The sequence below is a fragment of the Spermophilus citellus genome (assembly GCF_964194105.1).
Source record: "Spermophilus citellus genome assembly, chromosome: 10".
In the NCBI taxonomy this organism is placed as follows: Eukaryota; Metazoa; Chordata; class Mammalia; order Rodentia; family Sciuridae; genus Spermophilus; species Spermophilus citellus.
In genome coordinates, this window is record NC_138197.1 from 137,506,191 (window position 1) to 137,525,038 (window position 18,848).

The window sequence follows — 18,848 nt, forward strand, 5'->3', positions numbered from 1 at the left end:
GGAAGGAGGATCAAAAGTTTGAGGCCAGGGCAGGGGATGTGGCTCAAGCGGTCACACACTCACCTGGCATGCGCAGGGCGCTGGGTTCGATCCTCAGCACCACATAAAAATAAAGATGTTGTATCCACCAAAAACTAAAAAAAATAAATATTAAAAAAATTCTCTCTCTCTCTCTTAAAAAAAAAAAAAAAAAAGTTTGAGGCCAGATTCACAACTTAGTGAAACCCTATCTCAAAATAGAAAGGGTTAGGGATGTAGCTTGGTGGTAAAGTCCCCTGGGTTCAATCCCCAGTACTAATACCAAGGGAAAAGAGAAAAAAAAGGTTAAAATTGTGTATTTTGGGGGGTTGTGGCTCAGCGGTAGATCACTCGCCTAGCACAGGCGAGGCCCTGGGTTCGATCCTCAGCACCACATAAAAATAAATAAATGAGGGTCTTGTATCCAACTACAACTAAAAAATAAATATTTAAAAAATTGTGTATTTTTACTACAAATATAAATTAAAAATAAATTGACAAAATTATATCTTATAAAGCAGTTAATTGTGGCATTATCATTGATGAATGGAAAAAAAAGTGTTGAGTTTCTGTAAAGATATCACAAATAAAACAGAACAGCAAAAATGAAAACAGATGTGCATCCAAAACTAGTGCACATGAAGGTTTACACAGCATTACCCACACCAGCTAAGGTGGAAACGGCTTCATGGTCACTGATGGGGGACTGGCCCATCCATGTAATGAGATGTCAACCGTCAGAGAAGGAAGCCCTGACATGTGGCCGCCAGAGTGGGTGCAGCTCCAAGGCATCAGCCAAGCAAAAGAAGCAGACACAAAAGGCACCATGGTGTGGCTCATTTGTCTCTGGTTGCTGGGGATTGAGATGATGGTAGGCAAGTGCTCTACCCCTGACCCGAACTTACACCTCCATTCTGTAAATGATTTACTTTATAGGGAGTGTCCAGAGTAGGTGAATCCATAGAGAGTTTGGGAGGGAAGGGGTTGGAGGGTGACTGACAAGGTGTACAGGGTTTCTTCTTCAGGTGATGAGAAGGTTCTGGATCATGATGGATGAATATACCAAAAGCCACTGAACCCTGCATTTTAAATGGATGGACTGGCCAGGTGCAGTGGCACAAGCCCGTGATCCCAGTGGCTTGGGAGGCTGAGGCAGGAGGATCGTAAGTTCGAAGCCAGAACAGCAAGGCGCTAAGCAACTCAGTGAGACCCTGTCTCTAAATAAAATACAAAATAGGGCTGGGGATGTGGGCCCTTTGAGTCCAAATCCTGGTACAAAAAAACCCAAAGTGGACTGTACAGTGCAAGAATGATAAAGAAAGCTGTTACAGAAAGCCCAGGAGAGTAATAAACTGAGCTTAAAAAAGAGGGCTTTGCGGCTGGGATTGTGGCTCAGCGGTAGAACACTTGCCTAGCACGTGTGAGGCACTGGGTTTGATTCTCAGCATCACATAAAAGCAAGTATAGATATTGTGGCTAGGCGCCGTGGCGCACTCCTGTAATCCCAGCATCTCAGGCTGAGACGGGAGGAGGGCAAGTTCAAAGCCAGCCTCAGCAATGGCAAAGCGCTAAGTAACTCAGTGAGACACCGTCTCTAATAAAATATAAAAATTGGGCTGGGGATGTGGGTCAGTGGTTGAATGCCTAAGTTTAATCCCTGGTACAAAAAAATATATATATATAGTGTCCATCTACAACTAACATAATTAAAAAAAAAAAAAAAGAGGGCTGGGGCTGTAGCTTCATGGTGGAACCCTTGCCTGGCATGTCCAAGGCCCTAGGTTCGATCCCTAACACTATGAAAAATAAAACATCTTTGTGAGGGGTAAAAAAAAGGGGGGGCTGGGGTTGTGGCTCAGTTGTAGAGTGCTCGTCTAGCACGCACGAGGCACTGGGTTTGATCCTCAGCACCACATAAATGTAAAATAAAGATATTGTGTCCACCTAAAACTAAAAAAAAAAAAAAAATGTTTAAAAAAATTAAGAAAAAGAGCAGGCTTTAGAATTTTAAGTCACTGTCTTAAGCCAAACCCAGCTTTCACCTTATCTATTCTGTGTACAGGGGCCCCCTTGAAGGCGTTGGAAAGCTCATGGAGCAGGCTCTGCCAGAGCACAGAGCTGCCTCTGGTTTGGTAGGGGTGTGGGGTGTGTGTGTGGGGGTGTCAGGGACATAGGAGCTGGCCATGGGTCTGTGGAGAAGAGCACAAAATGGATGTGGACTGAGAACAGTCAGGGGCAGGGGAAGCCATGCTGCAAGTTCCCAGGAAGGGTTAGATGTCTTCTGCCTGAAAGGTGAGCCCAGCAGAAACCTGGACAGTGCCGATTCCCACCTCCCTGGTGTCCTCCTCCAGGAGGGGACTGGGTACACCTTTGCTCCTTACCCCAAACCCTCGGCTTCTGCCCACCTCACCACCTCCCTCTGCCTACTCTAACCCTTCTGTCCTTTCTCAAGACCAGAAAGCAGAGCAGGAGGCAGGAAGGACTTGGGTTCAGGCTCTACAATCCAGAACAGCTCCACAGTCCAAGGCACAGTGGCTGGGCTTTGTCCCACAGGTCACAGAGGCTGTGAGATCCCTTGTGGTCAGGCCCCTGTGTCTATTTTAGGAAGGAGAACATTGAGAATTGGGGAGGACATCCATTAAACCAGGTTAGTGGTAGACACTGGGGTCTTGCCCACTGTCCTCAGGGATCCCCAGCAGGAAGGACACTGGGCACACAGCAAGCATGAAGGACACCTTTATTGGTGGGAGCACTGAAGGATGGCAGCTGGTGTGGTGATACCATAGGCGGCTGCTCTCCCTGCTCTCCTCCTTAATGAGTGCACCTTATCCCTCCACATGGGCACTGGGGTCAGGGGCTCCAGACTCAGACCCTCTGGCCCCGGGAAGGAGCAGGGCCTCCATGCACTGACTTCAGTGTCCCAGGAAGGATCCAGCACTGGGCTACATGTCCATCTCCCAAGCCGACAGCCAAGGCAACAGAGGTGGGGGAGTGACTGGGGAGGAAGGTGGTAGCCTTGGAGGACCTGTGGCTCTCAAGGTAGCAACCTCAGTGGGCAGCACCCCAGCCTGTGTCTGCCCTGGGAGGATCAGCTAAGGCACGGTGGCTGGGCCGTGTCCCGCAGGTCAGAACTCCGCAGGGACCCAACCCTCTGAGGATATGAGGATGAGAGAACACGAAGCTACTTTTTCTGCCGGGCAGGCCGGGAATTGCTGCTGAAGTTGTTGGTGGCTCGGCTGGCCTGTTCAGAGGCAGCTCCAGAGTTCTTCTTGAGGGCTGGCTTGAGCTTCTCCCCTCTGTCTGGGGGGGAGGATCTGAGTGACCGGGATACTAGCAGGGCCTGCATGACTCTGACAGCCCCCACGGCCCCTAGGAGCCCCCAGAGCAGGGTGGGAGGCTCTATGGGAGACAGCTGGGTCCGCACCCACTGGAGGGCCTGAACCAGGGCGCTGCTGGGGTTGCGGGCCCGGGGTGGGCTCTTGTCCTGTGGGAAAAGAATTGAGGAAGACCTCAAGAACTGAGGTTACCTCTGCCACCTCCCTCAGCCTGGTGGACAGCCTCCTACCTGAAGCCCAAACTGCCTGAGCAGTGTCTCCAGCGCTGGATCCCCCAGGGACACAGGTGGGAAGAACTCCTCCACCCACTGCCGACGCCACCACCTGCTGCAACAGGAGCATCTTCAGCACACGGCCGGAGCCCAGGTCTGGCTCCCGCCCTGGACCACAGCCTCACCTCTGCTCTCCAGGCTGTGAGAACCAGTACTTGTACCGCTGGGCTCGGATGTAGGTGGGTGGCTGCTTGTGAAAGGGGTACCTGGTGATGTTGTTCTGGATCAGGTGGATCACTGTGGTGGGAGAAGGCGCTCAGCACGAGGGCCAGCACCCCCTCCGGTGGCTCCCCTAGCCTGCCCCCTCACCTGGCTCCTTGCCCTGCAGCAGGCGGAGAACCAGGCTGGTGAACCAGGGGCTGTGTGTGTGTGGGCCCAGGGCTGCGAACCACATTTGCCAATCCAGGCGTGGCTGGTGGGGCACCACAACAGGGGGCGGCCGGCTCACATTCCCAGGCTTGTACATGAACTCGATCTCCTGCCAGGTGAGCCCATGGTCAGCTGAGCCAGTGAGACTGGGCCCCTAATTCCCCCAACCTGTGGGAAGCTCACCGTCCAGTGGTGTCCATTGTAACTGCCCTCCAGCACCACCTCAGGGCGCCCACCCAGGCCAGTCATCCGTCGGAAAAGGCCATATGAGTTGGCGAGCTGCAGGTGTCCCACAGCACCCGAGAGGCGGTGAGCTCCAGTCCAGAGGCGCCCATGGGTCTCAGGTTCCACGTAGGAGTAGGGCACCTGCAGAAAGGTGGGCAAAATGCTCAGGGCTACCCCCAGACCCCTCCCACCCCACTCCCCCATAATGCTACTCACCAGGCTGATCAAGAACAAGGCCACTGTGGCAGCACCCAAGATGGAAAGCTGGATAGCAGCACGGAGCTTCGGCAGCCACCCCCGCACCTGGGTCCACCTGAGGACAGGGAGCCCAAGTGTATTCAGGCCCCTCCAGGAAGCTCCCCGACTCCCCTACACTCAAGAACCTACCTCCAGAGGGCAGTCAGCAGCTCCCAGGCCAGGGAGGCCACCCCCAGCCACACAGTGGGCAGGGTCACTGTCTTCAGCCACTGGGAGAACTGGTGGAAGGTGAAAGCTACCAAAGAAGGGGAGTGTGAGGAAGGCTGGCCCACGCCCTGCCCCCGGCCCCCCATCCAGCACTCACTGGTTCTGGAGTGGATGGCGTGCTCCTGCCAGTCAACCTCTAGGCCAAAGTAGTGCACAGTGCCATAGGCCAGCAGTCCATAGACGGCCAGTTCCAGCAGCAAGGATAGGGTGGTAAGCAGGGCCTTGGGCCAGGCTGTGGGCAGGACAGTTACAGGTTGGCTGAGTGTCTCTAGCAGGGGACTAGGGTGGAGCTAAAGCAGGGGCACTGCATGGGATGCTGGAGGGAAAGACACACTCTGGGAGGACAGTGTGGGTGAGGATGGTGGGCTTCTGAATAGGCTGACACTCACAGGTGGGTGTCTTCTTATAGCGGCCAAGACCAGGCTCAGCAGTCAGGTGCTGGTCATCCAGGAGGGCAGTGGTGAGCACCAGGGTCAGCAGGTTAAAGAAGTTGTAGTTGCCAGTGATGATGATGAGGACTTGTAACAGCACCTAAGAAGGGTCTGCACTCACAGCGGCCCCCTACCCGAAATCTCCAGACCAGCTGCAAGGCTGCCTGTCTCCCATCACTGCCCTATCCCAAGAGGGACCCCTGATCAGTACTAAAGAAAGCCATGCTTTGTCTCTTACCCACCTGAGCGTAGAAGGCGGCCAAGCGCAGGCGGCGAATGGGAGCGAAGAACAGAGGGGGCACGGCGATCTCAATGAGGAATGTGGCTACCACGCTGAGCTTGTGCAGCCAGATGGGCAGGTGGTGGGCAAGCCAGGCAGCAGGTGTGGGCAGGCACTGTGTCTCATAGTGGTAGGTGAGGGCTACAGGGGACAAGCAGGTGGTCAGGGCTAGAAAGAACCCCAGAGCACCCCAGGTTCAGGCCGGGACTCTCACCAGTAAGTCCCCACCACGTGGGGCAGCGGCTGGTCAGCTTGACCACACCCGAGGCAAACATGAGGCGAAACAACAGCCAGCGCACGAGCCAGAAGGGAAGGCTTTCATGGGGCAAGGCCCCTGTCAGCCCACCCTGGGCCTTCTTACGGTTGGGGAACTGCCTCAGCGGGGCCACCAGCACAGCCAGGAAGCCTGTTTCCAGCAGCAGGGAATCCCTACAGGGAGAGGAAATGGCACCAAGGGTCCCTCCCCTCAAGGGTCTTGGGGAAAGGCAATCAACTCCTACCCAGCCTCCAGCAGCCCTGCCCCAGAGTCACTCACCACTGGAAATAGAAGAACACCTGGCCCACCTGCAGGGAGAGGGCTGTCAGGGGGCAGATGTGTCTGTCCTCAAGTAGGTAGAGGGGGGAGTGGGAAGGGGATGAAGAGATCAGGGTCCTACTTGCCTGGCAGGCTGACAGGTAAGCAGCCCAGAGCAGCAGATAGACGAGGGGGTGGCGCAGTGGACGCAGAAGCAGGGCACCCAGAGCCAGCACTGTGCCTAACAGGCTCAGCAGTTCTAGGCCCTGGGCTGTGTCCAGCCCCAGCCTTGGTGCCTCCCACAGCAGTGTTGGTGTCTCCCACAGTTGCTGCCAGTGTCCCTTGCCCTGTGGCCGAAGCATCCTCCGAGCAGGCAGAATGCCCTCAGGACCATAGAGGCCTGTGGGAGGGCAGTTTCAGGGCTACTCAGGGGCTACTCACAGCGGCCCCTGCCAAATTTACCTAAGCCAGGGTCTGCAGGTATCCCCCATCCCACTGTAGGGTCTGCAGATACCCCCCAGGGTCTACAGATTTCCCCCTCCCTGTAGAAATGGCCTACAATCCCTCAAGACACCCCCTCCCCCAGGACAGAACCTGTTGATACCCACCCTGGGTCCAGGAGGACTGCCCGACTCCCAGGGTCAACATCTTCTGCCCAACAGCTCTCCTACCTGCCCCACCAGGTCTGGGAGGAAATCTGTTTCCCACCCTCCCTGGGGTTCTACCCCCACCCCAGGTGAGAACTCGAACTCTGCGGGAAACAAGCCATCGCACATCTTCCTACCGCCACGTCCCCGCGGCTCGCGGGACACGAACCGCGGTCATGCACCGCGACATCAAGGCCTAGACTCACTCTCGCCCCAGACCGCACGAAGGCGGAGTGGCGGGGTATGTGACCACACAGGGACCCGCGCACAGGTTGGGGGGTGTTGTCCTATCCACGGCGCCCTCACCCGGGATCTGCGTGTAGAGGGAAGCGAAGGCGAACAGAAAGACGCCGGCCACACCCTGGAGGAAGAGCTGCCGCGGGAGCCGGGAGCCCGCCATGTCCGCTACGCGACCGGCTGGAGAGCTGCCCGCGATTCCTACGACCCCGCCCCAGGCCCCGCCCCACCCCCATGACCCCGCCCCTAAGACCCCGCCCCAGGCCCCACCCCATTCTTGTAGCCCCGCCCCGCGGCCCCGCCCCGCCCCACTAGTCAGCTTCGGCTTCGTGTCCGGCTCCCGGCAGCTGCAAGCCCCGCCCCGAATGGTTCCCAGAGCGCCCCGCCCCTTTTCCAGGGCCCTTTGACTTGGGGTTGGTTCAGAAGTCAGGGACCTGTGTACGTCATAGGTACGCGCGAGGCACTGAGCTTACGTACTTCCTGGGCGGGAACAGCAAAATGGCGCCAGAACCAGTGGCGGGCTGAGGCCGAGAGCGCTGTCTGAAGCCAGCCCTGCGCTCCCCGGCCACCCGGCCCCTCCCGGACATGGAGGACGTGGAGGCGCGCTTCGCCCACCTCTTGCAGCCCATCCGCGACCTCACCAAGAACTGGGAGGTGGACGTGGCGGCCCAGCTGGGCGAGTATCTAGAGGAGGTGAGGCGGCGAGGTGGGCGCGGGCGCGGCGCACGGGGCCTGCGGCGGCCCGGCTGCCTCTAAGGCTGCGGCCGTCCGGCTCTGCCGCTCGTCTTCGGCCCCCTTCTTTGCCCCAGCTCCAGCTCTTCTTGACACCATCCCTTACGGGGGAAGCCTGGAGCTGACGTTGCCGTGAGATGGGCTGGTGACCAGCATTTGTCTCCACTGCAGCGTACCGACTAGGAAGCATCGTCGTCCTCGTTCAGCTATCGTGTGCATGTGTGTGTTGAGGGATCTGGATCGCGATGTAGGAGGGCTTTTCCCCCTTTTTTTTTTTGAGGTACTGGGGATCGAACCGAGAGCCTCACACATGCTAGGCAAGCACTTCTGCCACTGAGCTACGTGCTGTGAGAGGGATTTCTTGTTTTGGACGTTCAAACCTGTTGCAAGCTAGCATGCTGTTCGATCCTATCAGTAATTAATTCCTTCCATATTTGACAACTGTGTCTAAACCTCTCTTAAGAGCTGTCGTCTAGTGTTGCACTTTTCTTTTACTCCACGTCCACTACAGTGTTACTTACAAATTTCTTGTCTTCATCAGTAGTGACCTCCATCCTACTAAATCCAAAGGATATTAGATGTGTCAGTTTATTCAGCTCGCCAGCATTTGTTGGGTTGACCACTCCTTCCTTCTTGAAATAGTGGTGCCATGATTTTCTTCCTATTTCTCTGCCTATTTTTTTGTCTTCTATCCTAAGTTCTGAGCTCCTCAGGGTGGAGCCCTCTTTCCCTTAAACAGTCTCTCTACTGTTATCTGTGATGTTTTTTTTCCCGTATAGGTGACTTATGAGGACATCTCCCAGATTTATGGCTTGGTCCCAGATCTTTTATTTATTTATTTTTTTGGTGATGGGGGATTGAACCCAGGGTTGCTTAACCACTGAGCCACATCCCCAGCCCTTTTTGTGTGTTTTATTTTGAGACAGGGTCTCACTAAATCCTTAGGGCCATGCTAAGTTGCTAAGGCTGGCCTTGAACTTGCAATTGTCTTGCCTCAGCCTACCCAGTTGCTGGGATTACAGGTGTAGGCCACCATTCCTGGCCAACACACACACATACACACACACACACAATCAATCTCTCTCTCTCTCTCTCATCTCTTTCTCTCTCTCTCTCTCTCTCTCTTTGTATCTAGCTGCTCTCTTGACACCCACTAGGATGTGAGCATCTCAGTTTTAACTTATTTAAAGTGGAGTGCTTCATTTTTTCATTTTCCAATCTATCTCCATGTTTGGCCCCATCCAGTCCATGCTCCACCCAGAAGCAGGTGTGACTCAAAAATTAAAATCATGTCAAAGCACTGCTCAGCCTAAAACCCTTCAGTGGCTTTTCATTGCACTTAGAGTAAATCCAGATTTCCTCTTCTGAGTCTGGCTGTGCTCACTGTTTTAGCCTCATCTCAAGCTGTTCTCTGCCTTGTTCAGTTGAACCAAGTCAGCCTGTTTCTCCATGCTCATTCTTGGCTGGGATCCGTATACTTTGTTTGCACTGGAGAATATTCTTTTATGATAAAGTCCTTTTCATCCTTTATATTTTAGCTTAAATATCAGCTGGTCACTGTATACGTGACTAAAATAGTTCCAACTCTTGTCATAGTACTTTTGTACTTTGGAATGTTTATCACATTTCCTACTTATCTACTTGTTTTGGCCTCTCTCAGCCTAGTGTTAAATTCTGCAAGGGCAGGGATTATGTATATACTCTCTTCTGCTTAGTAGAGTGCTTGGCATATAGTAGGTGTGGAATAAATGTTTATTAAGTGAACCTGTGATCTGATGATTGACCATCTCTGCTTCAATGCAGTCTGCTAAGAAAATTCAGAGAACTGTGCCTGGTGGATTTAGGTTTCCACATCAAGCAGGGTCCTTGGGGATACTTGATAAGAATATTTCCTGGCTTGTTCACCTTCCCTCCTGCTTCATGACTGCTCTGCCAGACCCTCTCTGTCCTGGAGGGCCTGATTTCCTGACCTCTGGTTTCCTCGGAGTGCTGCTTTTGTTTTCCATACAATTATCAGATTTTTTTTCCTAACACATTATGATGTTATATTCTCTTATCTACTTATGTATTTATTGTTGCTGAATGTCCATTGTGTGACAAGAACCAAAACTCTGCAAAAATAATGGTGAGCAAAGCAAACAATCTGTGCTTTGGTAGGCCTTGTACTTTGACAGATGGCTGGGACCTAAGGCAGTAGCAACACAGAGTCATAAATATCAGACACTTGGTGCATACTTGGGTCAAGCACTGTTGTTGTTTCACACAGATAAATTCACATAATCCTTACAAAAACTACTCATGCAGGCACTAGAGAGAGAAGTTGTGTGCCCAAAGTCACAGGTGATAGTGGACAGAGCACATTCACTTCCCACTGCAACCTAGGTAGTCTACAAAGTGATGCCAGGTTTGAAAGAAGGGTTTAGGGTTATGGGAAGGGTGTGATGGAGACCTAATTGTGTTTGGGTTAAAGGAGTTGCTTCCTCATGGTGAGCTGAAGAATGTTCCATGCAGAGGGACACAGTGTTTGAAAGTTGAGGTGGGAAGATGATTGGCTCAGTGGAGGTCCTGAAAGTGGGCCCATGTGCTGTTGTGGGCCAGCAGGGAAGGACCAGGGCCTGGAGAGGGAAATGGCAAGCATGGGAGCCTGCCTTAGGGGCTTTGGTTAGGATTGGGGGCTTTTTCGTAAGAGTAGCACAAAGCCATTAGGGTTGTGTGGTGGAGTGATGAGAGTAAATGCAGGGATGTGAGAGGTGGGAGGAGTCCTGTCAGTGCAGAGGTTGAAGCTGGGCCTGGGCAACAGCTGATTGGAGGGCAGCCTGGATTTGGCAGGGACGTGGGCAGGGGAAGAAAGCTGCTGAGACCCTGAGTTTCTGGGTGGTGAGTTGGGTGCTGCCTAGAATTCAGTGTGGGCATGTTTATTGTGAATCTGGTTAAAACATCTGAATGATTGAAGAAAGCAATTGGAAGTAAGGGTTTAGGTGAGAAATCCAACCTGGAGTCATGAGAAGATTGTTGGAGTGTGATATCCCTGTAACAAGTGAGCTGACTGGGCTGGGGGGTCTTCAAAGGGAAGGGCCCTAGCTTGGGCCCCCTGTACATCCTTTCTTCAGGGCAGGGCACTCTGCAGCTCTCACACTTCTGTAGACTGGTGCTCCTGCACCCCACCCCCCAAATTTCTTTTATCCTTCAGGAATTAGCTCCCCTTGGTGACGCCCTTGCAGATCATTCCCCTTCCTTGTGCAGCACAGTGCCCAGCATCTTAGCTCTCTTGCCAGTGCAGCCTACACTTTGGCCATGTTTGTGTGATGTGCATTTTTCTGAACAGTTGTATCCTGTCTCTGCTGACTGCCTTTTCATGGGCAGGGGATTGCTCTTTCTGAAGTCCTATGCTTTCACCTGCCTGGTGAGTTTCTATCCGTTTTTTCAGGCTTAGCTCTGATATTACCACTTCTTTAGTTCATCAGATATTTACTTGGCACCAGCATTGGGCACTAAATGGAAGGCTGAAATTACCTGATGCTGTCCACAGTTCACTAAGGAAGAAGAGACTTGAAAGTAGTGCAAAAAGATAACACTGACAGGGCCAGCCATGGTGACTCCTACCTGCACTCCCATCTGCTCAGGAGCTGAGGCAGGAGGATTGCAAGTTCAAGGCCAGCCTGGGCAACTTAGTGACTGTCTCAAAATAAAAAATAGAATGGGCTCAGTGGTAGAGTGCATCTGGGTTCAATCCCCAGTACCACACACCAACAAAATCACTGATGATGGGTGGCAAGGAGGCCCCTGCAGGGGAGTTTACACTGGGACATTTAGAGCCAGGCATTCCTGGCAGAAGGAAAAGCAAAATCAGAGGGCAGGAATAAGAAGGGGCTTTGAGTGTTGGTGGGAGCAGCGTGGTAGAGGAGCCTGCTTCATGGGGAAGATCTTGAGTTAAATGTGGAGATGAAATGTGGGGGGCACTAAGGTGCAGCTCAGTGGTAGAGTCTGGCATGTGTGAGGCCCTGGTCCAATCTCTAATACCTCAAAAAAAATTTGTGGGGAAGATCCTGAGTTAAATGTGGAGATGAAATGTGGGGGGCACTGAGGTGCAGCTCAGTGGTAGAGTCTGGCATGTGTGAGGCCCTGGTCCAATCTCTAATACCTCAAAAAAAATTTGTGGGGAAGATCCTGAGTTAAATGTGGAGATGAAATGTGGGGGGCACTGAGGTGCAGCTCAGTGGTAGAGTCTGGCATGTGTGAGGCCCTGGTCCAATCTCTAATGAGGCCAAGTTCTTGGAGAAAGCTGGTCTAGAGATGGGCGGGAACTGTTGACATATGGATGGTAGCCATGTGTCAGCATGAGTAGCCGTATGGTAGCATGGGGTGGACAAACAGGTGCATTGGCAGGTATGCCATGGGAGGAGAGGGCTGAGGATGGAGCCCCTTGGACTGTGGTGTTTAGAGGGATGCAGGAGCCGAGGCTCAGGGGACTCGGGGAGTTGCAAAAGAAAGAGAATGCCTCACTGGACCTATTTGTCAAGGTCTCTGCTCAGAGGATGGAGACCCTAACATTTGTTTCTGTTGCGTTCACCCTGAGGTTCTTTTCCTTCCCTCAGGGTAAGGAGTCTTCCTGCTGAGGTCCATCTGAGTTGGCCCTGATGCTCGTGGGCATGTTGTCTGAGGGAACTGCTGTGGTCAGGGCCGTCTCTGGGGGCCTCCCTCTCCCAAAACACCAGGTCTTAGAGGATGCAGGAAATAGGGAATCACAAGACATGTCTCTCCTCTCTGGGAACACCCAGAGACAGCTGACGGGATCAGAGCAGAGCTGGAGCTGTTGGGCTATGGCCGGTGGTGGGTAGGGCTTCCCTGGGCAGAATGGGCACAGACTGGGCCCTGGCTTCCTTGGCACTGGTGTTGTTTCTTGCAGCTGGACCAGATCTGTATTTCTTTTGACGAAGGCAAAACCACAATGAACTTCATCGAGGCTGCACTGCTGATCCAGGGCTCAGCCTGTGTCTACAGTAAGAAGGTGGGCCCTGCGGGGTTCTTTGGTGGCAAGTGTCCTGTGGTCAGTTTTCTTGCTGGGGCAGGGAACAGTGCTCATCCTGTCTGTAACCTGCCCTGATAGCACCATAGGCCTCACCCCTGACTCATTCACATATTTTAATACCAAAGGATGATCTTGGGTTTAAAATGGTACATTGGACCTGAGGGTGTAGCTCAGGGTAGAGTGCTTGCTAAACATGCATGAAGCCCTGGGTTCAGTCTCTAGCAAAAAGTAAACAAACTGTCACTGCCAGAAAGAGAGGGTTGTGTGCGCTGTGGGTTCTATCATCCCTTGTGCACACTTGCAGTAGCACAGAGGTGGCGAGGGTACGCATGCACCCTGCTTCCCCTGCCTCTCACCTGAAAGTGCTTCATCATCAGCATTTCAAAAAACTCCAGCCCTCACCCTAGTGGTAAGAGCGTTCTGTGGAGGAGACAGACAAGAAGCTCGGGGAATGATCTGTCAGGTGGCCCACTGTGGCTTGGTTTCTGACGGGCTGTCAGAGGCCCACAGGCTTCTAGGATGGAGGAGCTGGCAGGAGCCTGTAGGCAAAAGAGTAGGAGGGGCCTGATTTGTGGGGCCTGCCAACCAGGGCTGTGTGGGGCACCCCTCAGGATGTGGTTGTGCCACTCATTGAAGCCATGCTTGCTGCTTGATGGAAAACAGAGACAGGAGAGAAGCACGCAGCCTTGGCTGTTGGGGTAGTGCTGGTAAGACAACTAGTTTGACTTGAGAATTATTTTTGGTGGCAAAATTGGCAGGACTCATGCTGGAGGCTTGGAGATGATGGCCAGGCCTTGGAGTGGGAGGGCTGTGGGCTGTTGTGGGTGGTGCCTCCTTAACTTGTCCTTACTGCTGGCCTCTGGCTGCCAGGTGGAGTACCTCTACTCGCTGGTCTACCAGGCTCTCGATTTCATCTCTGGCAAGAGGTGAGTGGTAGAGGTGGAGCCGGGAGGCAGTGGCCAGCACTTCCACACTGCGGGTGCAGCTCAAGGCCCTGCAGCCCCCAGGACACCCATGAGGTGCTCTTCTCTCCCAGGCGAGCCAAGCAGCTGTCCTCAGCGCAGGAAGATGGGGCCAATGGGACCACCAGCTTGGAGGCCCCCCAGGAGGCAGAGGATGAGGTGAGTGGGATTGGTGACCCCTGCCCTGTGGCGTCTGAGCTGCACTCCATGCACTCTTGCTGTCTCCACAGTTCCTATCGCTGGACGACTTCCCTGACTCCCGTGCTAATGTAGATCTGAAGAACGACCAGGTGCCCAGTGTGAGTGCCTTGCTCTCTGGGTGGGGGTTTATCTGGAATGCTCTGTGTGGGTCCTTGCCTAAGAGCTCAAGGCATTCAGGGCCCACACTTGATGCTGGCCTTCATGCAGGAGCTACTTATTGTCCCTCTCTTGCCCATGGCCCTGGTGGCCCCTGATGAAGTGGAGAAGAACAGCAGCCCTCTGTACAGGTATGGGCCTGAGCCCAGCTTGGTGAGGGGGAGAGGCCTACCCAAGAAGGGCCTCTTCAGTGGGTGTGTTTTTGCCAACACAGCCACCAGGGTGAGGTCCTGGCCAGCCGGAAGGATTTCAGGATGAACACGTGCACCCCTCACCCCAGAGGGGCCTTCATGCTAGAGCCAGTGGGCATGTGCCCCATAGAGCCTGTGGGCACGTGCACCATACCAAGAAACCAGAAGGGTAAGGGCTTGGGTGTTGGGTACTTGGTAGGAGGGAAGGAGTAGGTCTTTCAGGGACTCCTGTTGGTTCCCCTGTGCCCACCAGTTCTGTTCTTGGGAGCTGCCTCCTCCCAGGCTCCTGCTCCACTGGGTGGCTTGGCTGAAGCTCATCCATTTCTCTCACCTTCACTGTGCCTCAGTGGCCAGCCAGTGAGGGACCAGCTAGTTTCAGTCCTGGGATATGACACCCACTCCTCTCCGCAGCCTGAGGCCTGGGGCTTGCTGGGCTCTGCCTGCTGCTGCCCCTGTAGAGGGGCTCATTGGGCATCAGGTAGGGACCTTATGAGGTGGAACATAGGGGGTGCTGACCTCTGTCTAACCCCTGCCTCCCAGATGCCAGGAGGGCTGAGGAGCAGCCAATGGATGTCTCTGGGTGCCGGAATCCTGTCACTGTGCTTGACTTCTCCCAGCAGCCAGGTGAGAATAGATCTCCTTGGTGGACTGGCAGGGCTGAGGAAGGGACCAAGGAGGCAGGGATGTGGACAGGACCCCAAATGGGCTGCTCTCAGCTTCCCCAGCTTGTCGTGCCTGTCCCTGGCTCAGCAGCTTGTGAGGGGTGAGGTGTAGGGGGAGCAGGCACAGCCTTGGAGAGCTCGAGAGCCCCCAGCCTCATGGAGCCTCAGCAACTGCCCTTGGACTGCCTTCCTGGCCTTCACTGGACAGACATAGGTGGCAGCACATAAAGAGGAAGGTTTGCCAAGATGATGAACTGATGGGTTTGGTGGCCATGCCTATAATCCCAGCTACTCAGGAGAGTGAGGCAGGAGGGTTGTAAGTTCAAAACCAGCCTGACCCTGGGTTTAATCTCCAGAACCACAAAAAAGAAAAAAAAGAAATGAGCCAAACAAAGACACTAGTGTGACAGAGTGTAAGGCCTGCCCGATCCTCCATGTACAGCAGATCCTTCATGTGCAGGGAGTGACGCTGAGCAGAGGGAGTGTCCTGTTAGGTTTACCTGGGCTTCCACCAAGGGCAGCCCTGTCTGCTCTCTGGGCTCCATGATCCCCTGGGGCTGACAGATTTCTTGCTGCCTGCCCAGGCACCGCTCCAGAAGGCCTAGCGCCCAGCAGTGGAGGTGAAGAGGAGGAGGAGGAGGTGGCGGAGGCGGAGGCGGAGGCGGTGGTGGTTGACGCAGTAGAACTCCCAGAGGCCAGAGCCCCCAAGGCCACGGTGGAGCCTGAGGAGCCCAGGAGCCCCCACCAGGTAGGGCCCCTGAGGCAACTGAGTTGAGCTGCCCACTGGCCAGCCCTGGCCCTGGGGCAGTGACCCTCACACAGGGAGCACAGCACAATATGGTGGTTCCCATATTGGTCTTTCCCTGCTGTCTGCTTTGCATATATCTGGCCAGTTGGGGACTCTGCCTAGGAGCTTTCCTGTCTTAGACTCACCCCACAGCTAGCCTTTTCATGGCAGCTTCTGTGTCCTTCTCCTCTGAGTGTAGCAGCTGCTGCTCCTCAGGGGTGGGCTGCTAGTCAGTGGTCTGAACCCCATGGAGCTCACAGTACCTGAGGTCAGGCTGGCCAGAGGGAATGGTTCCAGAGGCCTCTGCTGCCTCCCTCAATTCCCGTGGGGTGAATCTGTCCCCTTCTAAAGAAGGATTTCTTTTCTTTTTATCTCTAAATTAAAACAACAACAACAAAAAACAGTATGCTGTGTGGCTCCAGGAAAGCACTTGCTTAGCATCCCTGGGGCCCTGGGTTTAGTCCCCAGCATCACAAATCAGTCCAGCAATAAAAAGCTCAAACCAGGGGCTGGGATTGTGGCTCAGTGGCAGAGCGCTTTCCTCGCACGGATGAGGCACTGGGTTCAATCTTCAGCACCATATAAAAATAACTGAATAAAATAAAGCTTTTGTCCATCTACAACTAAAAAAAAAAAAAAAATAAGCTTAAACCAACCCGACATAGATGGGAGGGAATGTTAACATGGATGTTTGTCATATTCCATATTTAGTTTTATATTTTGAAAAAAGAAAAATTCTTCTGTGATGGCTAGTTGGGATGTTCTAGAGTTTTTCTTAGGGTTGTTTTCAGTCCTTGAACGATGGGACCCGAAGAGGGTCCCTGCAGAGTTCTTGTCATGGACCCCAGGGCAGAGCTGCTGGGGCATCCAGCATCTTGTATGGACAGGTGCAGGTCAGGGCACCTGTGGGCTCCTTCTTTGCAGAGTGCCGTCCTGACCAGGAGGTACATGTTGCGGGAGCGGGAGCGAGCCCCGGACCCCACGTCCCGGCTAAAGGTGAGGGGCAGGGAGTGAGCTGCAGGACTCCCTGTCACGCCTCTGCTCCCGTGGCCCTTCAGTCCCTTCCTGGCTTCACTCTTGAGGAATTGGCTTGCTTCCAGAAATTGACGTCCCCCTCCCGCAGGCTGGGCCCCTTTCCCCTGCCTCCAGTGTCATACTGACCCTGGGTTGAGCGGGCAGCCTCTCCCTGGGCTGTCATGCACTTGGTGTTGGGCTTGGGAAGAAGGGTGTGCGGCCCTAACCGCCCTCAGCATCTGCTTGTGCTCTGTGCTCAGGAGACCCCAGACCCTTGGCAGAGCCTAGACCCCTTTGACTCCTTGGACTCCAAGCCCTTTAAGAAAGGTAACTGGGTGGGGGACACCTCCACTCAGGCTCTTTTTCCCCAGCGTGCTGGGGTCTGGGGTAGTAGGGTGGGGGTGGGCTTTGGACCTCAGTCCCATGGCTGCTCTTGAGACAGCCCCAGCCTGACCCCAGGCAGGCCGTACTCTGTGCCCCCTTGTGTGGAAGAGGCTCCAGGACAGAAGCGCAAGAGGAAAGCCACTGCCAAGCTACAGGACTTCCACCAGTGGTACCTGGCCACCTGTGAGTACATGGTGGGCTGGGTGGGACACCTTGCCCCTGGGTGCTGGGGCCAGGTCAGGGCTGGTGGAGAAAGGAGGACCAGCCATCTTTTCCTAATGCTGTTGGCAGTCCCTAGCTGATGGGGAGGTCCAGGTCTTGGCCTGGTTCTTGCTGACCAAGTTTCCTCACAGATGCTGACCATGCTGACAGCAGGAGGCCCCGGAGAAAAGGCCCAACTTTTGCAGGTGAGGCAAGGCCCCATGTGCAACCTTACTTTGCCTTCTACCTGACCAGGGTCACCCAAGGCCCTGGGTGGTCTGGAATGAGCCTGGACAGGACAGGGGAGCCCCTCACAAAGCTTTTGTCTGTAGACATGGAGGTTCTGTACTGGAAGCATGTGAAGGAGCAGCTGGAGACCCTCCGGACATTGCAGAGGCGGGAGGCGAGTACCTGTGTGGCTGAGGGGGCCCCTGATGGAAGAGGACAGTGCCCTCACAGATGCTCTCTCTGAACAGATAACTGAGCAGTGGCTGCCTAGGGCTGAAGAGGGCCTGTGGCCTGCAGAGGATGACCGCCTGGAGGAGTCCTTGGAAGACCTGGGGGCAGCAGGTGGGTGCTTGCTGGCTCTGGGGTGGGGCTCATCAGTAAAACCAGCTGACTTCCTGCCTGTGGTTGTCTCTCCTGTGTCCCAGCAGACGACTTTCTAGAACCTGAAGAGTATGTGGAGCCCGAGGAGGCAAAGCCTGGGGAGGCTGCTGACCTGGGTACGTCTGAGGGAACGGGAGCTGTTGGAGGGGAGGGCATGGCAGCACCACAGCTGCAGCAACTCACAGACGGCCCTTCTCAGAGGCAGAGGCCATGCCAGAGTCCCTGAGCTACGAGGAGCTGGTTCGAAGGAATGTGGTAGGCTTGGGTCAGAGGCAGGGAGTCGGGTGAGGAAGCCTCAGGTCCCTGCACACAAGATGGAAGTCCCTACGGTCCCCCCCAGGAGCTCTTCATCGCCAACTCCCAGAAGTTTGTCCAGGAGACAGAGCTGAGCCAGCGCATCAGGGACTGGGAAGACACCATCCAACCCCTGCTCCTGGAGCAGGTGAGGCAGTTCTTGAGGACTGGAGCTTCCTGCCTTGAGCTCTGCCCACGCTTTGTCCTTCTCTGTCACCAACACGCCCCTCCCCCATGCAGGAGCAGCATGTGCCCTTTGATATCCACACATACGGGGACCAGGTGATCTCACGATTCCCCCAGCTCAACGAGTGGTGTCCCTTTGCAGAGCTGGTGGCAGGCCAACCTGCCTTTGAGGTGTGTCGCTCCATGCTGGCCTCCCTGCAGCTGGTGAGTGCCTCGGGTCTCATGGGTGGGGAAGATGGTCCCCAAACCTTGCTGATGGCTTGCCCCTGCAGGCCAATGACTACACGGTGGAGATCAGCCAACAGCCAGGGCTGGAAGCAGCTGTGGACACCATGTCTCTGAGACTGCTCACTCACCAGCGAGCCCACAAGCGCTTCCAGACCTACACGGCTCCCTCCATGGCCCAGCCCTAAGCAGAAGCTGTGATGGGAGGGTGGGCCAGTTCTCCCTGTGTGCTGAGAGCTTGCTTCTGCCTCCTGGCTGGCCCAGCCTAATAAAAGTTGTGTTGCCATCTCACCTACCCTTAAAACAAAACCCACTGAAATTATCTAGTCTGGCTTCTGTACTCCTGGCTTCCTGTGGACTGCTGGCACAGATCACACACACACAACTTAGAAGTGTGGTTTAATGATGGGCCCAGGCTGTAG

The 18,848-nt window shown here is 54.5% G+C and overlaps 2 protein-coding genes across 4 annotated transcripts; one reads left to right on the forward strand and one right to left on the reverse strand.

The window, feature by feature from the left end:
* Positions 1–2,738: 2,738 nt before the first annotated feature.
* On the reverse strand, positions 2,739–7,019 carry LMF2 (lipase maturation factor 2). 2 transcript variants are annotated; one of them, XM_081310034.1, is made up of 14 exons: positions 6,863–7,019; positions 6,056–6,309; positions 5,931–5,959; positions 5,610–5,824; positions 5,358–5,536; positions 5,074–5,215; positions 4,782–4,916; positions 4,607–4,712; positions 4,436–4,532; positions 4,178–4,360; positions 3,935–4,103; positions 3,751–3,862; positions 3,584–3,677; positions 2,739–3,502 (listed from the first exon to the last, which is right to left on the reverse strand). In XM_081310034.1, exons 1-14 carry the CDS (start codon positions 6,954–6,956, stop codon positions 3,200–3,202), a joined length of 2,112 nt encoding a protein of 703 aa, XP_081166160.1. In that variant the 5' UTR covers positions 6,957–7,019; the 3' UTR covers positions 2,739–3,199. The 2 variants fall into 2 exon arrangements, with proteins under 2 accessions (XP_081166160.1, XP_081166159.1); XM_081310033.1 differs by having other exon boundaries at positions 3,584–3,680.
* Positions 7,020–7,254: 235 nt separating this feature from the next.
* NCAPH2 (non-SMC condensin II complex subunit H2) lies at positions 7,255–18,735 on the forward strand. 2 transcript variants are annotated; one of them, XM_081310035.1, is made up of 20 exons: positions 7,255–7,486; positions 12,432–12,533; positions 13,425–13,480; positions 13,591–13,675; positions 13,747–13,815; positions 13,925–14,004; positions 14,088–14,233; positions 14,605–14,688; positions 15,311–15,474; positions 16,438–16,509; positions 16,788–16,854; positions 16,987–17,094; positions 17,265–17,318; positions 17,445–17,515; positions 17,589–17,682; positions 17,766–17,837; positions 17,921–17,976; positions 18,062–18,163; positions 18,256–18,405; positions 18,474–18,735. In XM_081310035.1, exons 1-20 carry the CDS (start codon positions 7,379–7,381, stop codon positions 18,612–18,614), a joined length of 1,881 nt encoding a protein of 626 aa, XP_081166161.1. In that variant the 5' UTR covers positions 7,255–7,378; the 3' UTR covers positions 18,615–18,735. The 2 variants fall into 2 exon arrangements, with proteins under 2 accessions (XP_081166161.1, XP_081166162.1); XM_081310036.1 differs by having other exon boundaries at positions 17,769–17,837.
* Positions 18,736–18,848: the final 113 nt, after the last annotated feature.

What these genes read in the sequence shown, in the direction of transcription:
- LMF2 (XM_081310033.1), bottom strand. Translation starts at nt 6,956, where the DNA reads ATGGCGGGCTCCCGGCTCCCGCGGCAGCTCTTCCTCCAGGGTGTGGCC. An exon ending in GCTGCAGGGCAAGGAGCCAG is followed by an intron (nt 3,863 to 3,934) that starts GTGAGGGGGCAG and finishes CTCCCACCACAG; the next exon opens with TGATCCACCTGATCCAGAAC. An exon ending in TCACAGCCTGGAGAGCAGAG is followed by an intron (nt 3,681 to 3,750) that starts GTGAGGCTGTGG and finishes CTCCTGTTGCAG; the next exon opens with CAGGTGGTGGCGTCGGCAGT.
- NCAPH2 (XM_081310035.1), top strand. Translation starts at nt 7,379, where the DNA reads ATGGAGGACGTGGAGGCGCGCTTCGCCCACCTCTTGCAGCCCATCCGC. An exon ending in CCCAGGAGGCAGAGGATGAG is followed by an intron (nt 13,676 to 13,746) that starts GTGAGTGGGATT and finishes CTGTCTCCACAG; the next exon opens with TTCCTATCGCTGGACGACTT. An exon ending in AACAGCAGCCCTCTGTACAG is followed by an intron (nt 14,005 to 14,087) that starts GTATGGGCCTGA and finishes TTGCCAACACAG; the next exon opens with CCACCAGGGTGAGGTCCTGG.